The 8,539-nt window shown below is 38.6% G+C and overlaps 1 protein-coding gene across 3 annotated transcripts in view; it reads right to left on the bottom strand.

Annotated features, from left to right (window-relative positions):
* Positions 1–5,581: 5,581 nt before the first annotated feature.
* LOC118787116 (1-phosphatidylinositol 4,5-bisphosphate phosphodiesterase beta-1) overlaps positions 5,582–8,539 on the bottom strand; it is a 63,819-nt gene continuing 60,861 nt past the window's right edge. For 2 of the 3 annotated variants that reach the window (XM_036542548.1, XM_036542549.1), the window contains exon 32: positions 5,582–6,076. In XM_036542548.1, the coding sequence (XP_036398441.1) occupies positions 5,810–6,076 (267 nt within the window). In that variant the 3' untranslated portion in view covers positions 5,582–5,809. The remainder of the gene's footprint in view (positions 6,077–8,539) is intronic. The other variant, XM_036542550.1, reaches the window with a different exon arrangement.

The raw sequence follows: 8,539 nt of genomic DNA, 5'->3' as shown, positions 1-8,539 counted from the left end.
GATCTGTGCCTTTATCTCCGCTGCGCTGTTCCCTGTTCCTCCTCCGTTAAGACCGTTTAGTCCCCTTCCTCTGCAAAATGAGAGGATGCAACTGAAAAAAGGAACTCCTGGCCGTGCGGATGACAGGTTGTGCATGTGGGTCCTTCCTTAAATGCGGCTAAAAAGAGGGAGTGCGCGCGTCCTGCCAATGAACAAGAACAGTGTGATGTACAGTAGGCGTAAGAGTCTGTGGAGAAAGTCAGCGTTTAGTAACGCCCGAACAGCCGACGCTGCGTGTATTAAAGGACAGCCAGACTTTTCGGACTTTCCCTCATTTCTCACTGCCCAGCCATGCACAATGGCATATTTTTGTCTAAATAGGTCGTCAGATTTATTTACACAATTCATTGTGCATTGCAGGCAGACGTAGTGAAGAGCTTGTAAACATCAGAAAATGTATTTCTTTGTTAAGATGGAGCTTTTGATTTGTGTTATTATTGCAACTTCCGTGTGCTCACGACCTGAAAGCCTGTCACCTGCAAGCCCCGAGGCTTTGAGCAGGAAGGGAGGGGCAGGTTAGCGTGATGTCATGTTCAAGACTCCACCTGGGAAGGGTGAAACTGATACATTTAGACCTGGAATCATTCCTCATTTGTCCTTTAACGATGACTAACAACGAAATGCAAGTGTTACTCTGATCTTAACATGGATAAGAAGCATCCCTAGGCTGAAGTATTATGGTGTGGGATTTCAGACTGAATCAGGGCAGTAATCATCCATTACTGACGGAAAGATTTTCCCTTGATGGCATCTAACGCAGCAGTGTGATGCACTACACTCAAAATGCTAGTAATTGTAATCATAACATAGAGATTGGGTGACCTAAAATGACTTTGCGCAGAAATGGAATGGAGGTGCTATCAAGGGCCCTTTTTCTTATGCTTTTTTCCCCCATTTTCACACAATTTGGAATTTCCAGTTGTACACTAGGCTTGCGTCAAAGTGTGGGAGTATCGTACATAGTGAGTGCAATCCTCAAACGTGCTCATATCACCTAGTGTGACAAGTGGACTGGCTAACTTACCCACCCATGTCCCTGGTGGAACAAAACCAATTTGCACTGCAACTCTAAGCTCCCAGTCTTGTCAGCAGATGACATAACCGGGTTCCAATCCAAGTTGTACCTGGCTGAGCCACTTGGGAGCCCTACTGAAGTACTTTTTTTCCCCGTAATTACAAATTAAACAATCAACACAAAATCAAATGGTTGTACAGCAGATACATTATAATTATGTATTTTGGTATAACAGATTTATATAAATTGTTGACATACCTGTAGTATCTATGTGCAAAAGGTTCTGCTATACTTCAAAGAGTTTTCATTTTTCTCAGTCTTACAGTGCAAGGTTCATTCTGATGAGGTACTACCATGTCATGATAAAAACAACATTGTGTTCATTTGAGAAAACATTGGAGTTGGTTACTGTCAGACCTGCCTCCAGCCAACTTCCTGTTCAGTCACACCCACGCTCTGAGTCGCCTGAGTTTTAACCACACCTGCAGCAAATTCATCTAATCACCACTGGGGGATTTAAGGGCTGCAGTTTCAGGCACCTCTTTGTGAGGTATTGTGCTTGCTATACTGAACTGGTTCATTGGTGTTTGTACTTTACTCAGTTCTTGGTCTTTGACCTGTTTGCCTGTCTTTTTTGACCCTGCTCTTTGTCTGGTGATTTGGATTGTTTATTTCAGACTCTTGTTTTGCTCTCCCTGTTTTTTGACCCTGGCTTGTGTTTTTGACCATTCTTGAAGATTCTGATTTGGATTTGTTGGACTCTTTATTAAAGTACTGAACCTCTGCACTTGGGTCTTCTGAGTCTTTCGTTAGTTACTGGTGTCCCATTAGATGTTGTTCCCTCTGTCAGATTTGTCTCTCTTCAGCTTGCAGCACACATTACATTACATTACATTACATTACATTACATCATTTAGCAGAGGCTCTTACCCAAAGTGACTTCCAAATAAGTGCATCACTATGCTAAGAGTAGTTATCGAAGAGTATTACAGGAGGTCAGTAAGATACTGAGTGAAGTGCTAAACTAGTGTAGAGTGTTTTTTTAATAGAACATAGGGATAGATAGAGAGGAAGGTAGACTAGAGATACAGCTTGAAAAGATGAGTTTTCAGCTTTCTCTTGAAGGCACCCAGGGAGTCTGTTGTACGACTCTCAGCAGGAAGCTTATTCTACTAGTGTGGAGCAAGTACCGATAAGAGGCGGGTCCAAGAGAGGCTGAGCTTGTATTTCGGAACACGGAGGCGACTTGACACACTTTCTCCCTTGTGAGTTCTATCATTTCTACTGTACTTAAAGGGGTCACCTAACCCTAACCATAACCAGAAACCTTAAAAATCCCATAATCCTCTCCCTATCCCTCAAACTAGCCCTGACCTTCAGCCTATCATTAACCCTAACCCAAAACATGACCCTAGGGACAACCGAAGGAGGTACCCAGCTGATGTGGCACATGCATTTACAAAGTGGCCCGTTCTGCCGCATACACAGCTGTGTCAGGGTAGGTCAGGAAAGCCCCCGGGTATGTTAAACACCTACCAAGTAAGAGCAAACAAAGTCAGAGTTTCTGGGTGAGTACATTTAATTTCTTACAAGTGATTGTGGGGAATTTTAGGGATGCTGTCATGCTTGCTATAATATTGTGTTGTCAATAATAACAAGCTTAGATTACCTCATAAAGTATAACCGTTCAAAGATACAACACACACAATGCTCCATTCACAAACTTTCATGATGCAAGCATTCCTGCTTTGAACAAGAGGTAGGTCTGGGTCATCATGAGTAGAGTACATTGAATTTTTTATTTGTCAAATGACAATTTTCAAATAATAGTGAGAGCTCTGTAGTTGAAAACGCATACAAAAAATGTGCAGCTATTTAAAAATGTACATGACTGAACATTTTATAGTGGTATTCCTCCTCTCCCAAAGCAGGCTAAGAGTTAGATTTATACACAGATCCTTTCCTGTCATGAATATGAGAGACAATACAAACAATGAGATGATTTCATTTTATTTTTTAATTCTTTCCTGTCAAACAATGATGAAAGCACATTAAATCAAACATGGAAGTTATCATGCCACACAATTGCATAGAATATCTTTTATTCCATTTACAAAATGTTGTTCATCAATTTATTTTTAATCAAATCACTTGTCAGAGCTATTACATCATGAGCACTTAAGACCAATCACAAAATCATACAATATCCACTTACATCTAAATGAAATTTACAAGATTGATACTCATATCAAACCCAATCACAACACAAACGTCACTTAAACTTCAATGCCTTAATCTGTAAAGTAAAAAAAACAACTATTGAAATACATGATCACAGCTAGAAAATATGTGCATATCAAACACAATATAAACTCTGAAAAACATTTATCTGAAAGAGGAAATAAAATTGGTATTTAATAAATAAATCTGTCATAAACACTTCTTAACTCAAGCAGAACTCAGCAGTGTAAACATTAAAAGAGCATATACAGTCCATTGAAATAGATGGCTCCAAACATCAACTGTTCACACAAAAATGCATTTTATACATTCCACATGTAACATGGCAGAATCTCAAAGGCACAGAACTGTCACTTCAATAAGAACATTTAAAGAAAGATTTTCACTAAAGTAGTATCAATTTAATTCAAGTCATATTAAAATGAATAAAAAAGGCCTTTAGCCAAACTGTCAAAACGAAAGAAAAAAACAAGTCAGTTTTGTATATATTCTTGCAATGCGGTTTTCTTTTTAAAAGTGAATTATCAAAATCCTTCAAATGGCTCACATTTAAGAATGTTTCGGATTTACTGTATGTGTGTAGATTCATTATACATGTCAACTGTTAAATGGAAGAGTTACAACTTAGAAAAAGATATTTTATGTAAAGTCGGTATTGTACACTTTATATATTTATTATGTCTGTGCAATGTAAATGACCAAATCACAAATTTAAGCCCTTGCATGCTTAAAAACATCAGGTTAACAAAATATCACTTTGAATTATGAAACCAATTGAAAACCAAAATATTAAGATCACTGTTATAATTGATATTGATTTCAGATGGTCTGTAACGTGTTGAACTTGTACGGAAATTAAGGTAAAGGTACATAATCCTCCAAGTCAGTTAATAAAACACCATGAAAAATGCTACATACCTGTGCACTATTCCTGGGCAATGCAGCACTAATAGCCTATGTTTGTAGAAGGGCTTCAAAATCTATTGTGCCAGACAAGAACAACACATATTGATAAAATTGCTGGGGGTAAGTTAAGTGTTATGATACTATCACCAGTGAAAATGTCAGGCAGACTGCTTTCATTTGCTGCTGATTTTAATTATGTAGAGTAGACTGTCTAATTGCATGATGGCGTTATTAATCAAAACTTGTGCTCAGATCACCATGGTAACAAAAGTATATGGGGGCTTTATTTTCAATCAATAAACAAGTTTGCCTTCCCTTTCATTCTGTCTGCACAATGCTCTTCAGCAACAGCAATGACAACCACTTCAGTGCTAGATTCAGTAATAATATGAGGTCCAGGTGAAGTCTTTTACATACACTATTCCATTAAGCCTTTGAAACTAGTGCTACTTTCTAGTCCCGAGAACTGTGCCAATGGCAGCAAAAACAATGTGTGAAGCCGTTCTGTTTAAAGCATTCGAACTTGAATAAAAGTGAAATGGAATAAAATGTGACTGCATTGTGGATTTACTGTCATCACTGAAAATTCTAAGATATATACAATATTATTCTTCTGCAGTGCAACTTATTGAAAATATAATTTCAGTTGTGGTTATAAATAAGGTTCTATTTTAAAAGCTGAAAGACACTTCAATCTGAACAATTGCATCACAACTATGACTCTACAGTTCACCTGTACACATGTGTCCAATAACACACAATAATTAACACTTTTTAACCATGCATATCTGACACTGTCGGAAACCTCTAAAGTCTGCAGTCAAACCAAGCGTCTAACTGATCTATACATCATGTTTACAAAAAAGAAAAAAAAAGTTCATACATAAAATTAAAGTAAATATTTTCAGCAGCAACACAAGTACGCACACACATGCACGCACACACGCACACGTGCGCAGGCACGCACGCACGCACGCACACACACACACACACACACGCATGCATGCCCACAAATAAGTATTTGTAAAGGAGCTAAATGGAATCAGCAAGCCAGCAGTTGTGGAATAGCCCTGCAGTGTCAGTGCAAGTTTACACAGTACAAGAGTCTTGCGCTGTGTGTTACGGGAGCAGACATCTGGTCTGAATATACAGCAGGTCAACTGGAAGATGAATTTACTTGACACATGGAAAAAACAGAAGATCCGAATAACTGGCTTTATCAAGACAATGCCACTCAGCATCTTGCCAGTTTGCCATTGCCCACTTACTAAGGGCTGCCTTGGTATAACAAGAACAATAAAAAGAAAACACATGATAATATCAAAACCTTTTTGAGAATATCAGCAATTTCTTTTCATGTAAAAAACAAACAAACGCTGTAACCGTGATAACAACAGTATAATAAAAATAATATGGAAAAACATCGCTACACTGCCTACTCATAATGATTAGAAAGACAAAATAAGTGTTCCTCTCTGTCCCAATGCTTCAAGTAAAGTTTGCTGTGAACAGATCAGTAAAGGCTCCAGCTTTAACACAACTGCTGCTAGTCTGAAAGAAAAAGTGTTACTGAAACATAAAGATGAGAGCAAAGCGCCGCGGGGCAGCCTAGAGCGGCAGGTCCGACCCTTTCTCCGCGACGTCCTCCTCTGTCTCGTTTTCTGATTGGCTGGCCTTATGGTTAGATTTTTCAATGTCATTGTCTGATTGGCTGGCCTTCTGATGGGGTTTTTGGGGCGTGTCAGTTGGAGGGGGGCTGCCGAGGTCGTCGTCCTCGCTGAGCTTCCCTCTAGTGGCCTCCTGTACGAACTCCTGGATCTCCACCGGGAGCCGGCCCAGCTTGTCCTGGTACTCCTGCTCCAGTTCGTCCTGCAGCTGTGGACAGAACCAGCACAGTTAGTCCTCCGGGACTTCTGTACCTTTGAAAGGGAATCCTTCCAGATAAATTTAACACTAGCTGTACATTTTAGCTAACGTTAGGCAGTTGCGAGGACTGAACTCCTTACATATTGATAAAATCAGAATTAAAAGTATAATTTAAAGTCACTTTACTAAGTGCGTATAGGAAGCTGAGCTTCTGTCAGTCTACAGCAAAAAAAAAACAAAAAACAAAAACAAAGGCAAAGACAGAGACGATATGATGTAAAGGTTCCAAATACAGCAGGCCAGCAGCCTAAGGTCAGTGAAATGAGTCTATACACAAGTCCTTTATCTCTCTCTGCAAAGCAGGATTAGAAATGTTAGTGTGGCTCCTTCAGATCCTCCCTTCCTATGGATCTGTCCTCAGAAAGCACAGACTCCCATCATGATTCAAATGATGAAATTATAGTCATTCTGATTCAGTTATTACTTCAGTGCTAATTTGGCTGTTTAACTACCAGACTATATCTCAAGGGAGCCTAATAATTAAGGTTAAGAAATGAATATCAGACATGAACGTCTTTCCAAAAGCTGCATAATGCCCCAATTTCTACGTCATTGTGACTTCTGACAAATGCCTGAGTGAAAACAGCATATACAGCATACACAATTAACTGTCTGTGTCAGGTCCTAATTATTTTGTCATTAACTCTCAGTAACTTTAAGCAGACACTTTATTTATTTATTTATCTATTTATTTATTTATTGATGGTCACACACAGTCACCAGTTTGCCCCCCTGAAATGAATATATAGTGAGAAAAACTGTACTATTGTTACTCAAAGATAAGAGGAAAGCTCTATACCAGTTACCATGCCCCCCTTGGTCATGTGACATGACGCTATTTTTATACATGTTCCATTCAACCCATAAAGACTCTTCGCAACTTTTTTTTTACGTACCCTGTTATGCATGACCCATGTTATGTAGAGGGGTAGAGTATGCGGTGTAGAGAGTGGAATGTAGAGTGTAAATTGTAGAGGGTAAAGATGTAGAGTGTTAAGTGTTAAAATGTAAAGTTTGGAGTACAGAGTGTGAGGTTTAGAGGTTTAGACCACGGACAGTAAAGATGTGAAGTATATGATGTGAAGACACAAAGTTTACAGAGTAAAACTATAAAGCTATAAAGTGTGGATTGCATTGGAACATGTATCCTTGTTCTATCCCATTCCAGAGAGAAAAGGGCACAGCATTAATTCCTCAGTAAGAGGAGCAGGGCTTTACGTGTGACTCTGGTAGAACCACAAGGTAATTAAATATGTAGACTACAATGCTTTAAGATTGGTGAAAGCAGAGCTTTTCAAGGAAAAAACAGGTAGGGAAGATGAAGAGTTCATAGGGGATATTTTTGGAGCAGTTTTTACAAACCAAAAGACAATACTAATCTAATCCAGCCAGAAGTCCAACTTCTACACTGCACAGATCTATTTTTGGAGAAAAGGAACACTGTGTCCCTGACTTAGTCTCTATAGCTGAAGTAAAGTTCTTTTAATGCAAGTATAAATTGATTTTTTAAAAACATTGTCAAATGGATCACAAAGGATACCAACCAAGATTTCCAAAAATAGGACTAAGTTACAATTTTAGGACAATGAAGATTAAACAACTCCACACATATCACAATCAGCTGGTTTAAGGTCATTCAAATAAAATAAGCTTTTAGCTTCACTGTTCGACATGAAGGGGCTAAATAAATACACAAGAAATAAAAAAAATGTTCCTAGCATCTAAAATGTACTCTGACACTTAAATCTATGAGTCTGCAGCCTGCAATAATCAGCTCTATACATATGGATAAAGTCAAAGAGATGATAGAGGTAGTCAACACTCACAATTTCAGTCCTTTTGGATTAGAGTCAGCAATGTATGTAGCAATACAGTTTGCTTTGATTTTCTGTTGAATAAGGTTTCATATTTCATGGAGAGAATAAAAATTTAAAAGCAAAAGTTTTCAAGCCACGCAGATTATTCTGGTCTATAACATCTTCCACATATGCAAAATACAAATTAGAAAATGCTATTCTGTGTGTATCTTTTGGTTTATCTGCCTATGCATCCACATCTGTCTAGATACAAAATATGACAATACATTTACACACAGGCAGTGTTGCCAGCCCATTTCTTTAATTTAATGAAATCAAATGTAGGCAATAAAACATGGAAAATGGAGTGGAAAAAAGGTTTTTAATTTAATAACAGGCAAAGAGAGAGGGAGGCTAATGAGGCTAGTATGCCCCCTTCCCTACCCCAAAGACATAGTAACAGCTGCTATGGAGACAGGGCTGGGAGGGAGTCTTCTGATGTCACTTTTAAACTGGCAGTCTCCCTCAACTTTAGTCATCTCCCAGTCATTCTTAGACTTCTGCACTTTAGGAGATGCTACACAATAAAGGTGGGGAGGACCTGTTTTTTTTTTTG

Source organism: Megalops cyprinoides, chromosome 12, assembly GCF_013368585.1.
Source record: "Megalops cyprinoides isolate fMegCyp1 chromosome 12, fMegCyp1.pri, whole genome shotgun sequence".
In the NCBI taxonomy this organism is placed as follows: Eukaryota; Metazoa; Chordata; class Actinopteri; order Elopiformes; family Megalopidae; genus Megalops; species Megalops cyprinoides.
The sequence above is the reverse complement of the archived record's forward strand: the minus strand, read 5'-3'. Positions and strand labels throughout refer to the sequence as shown.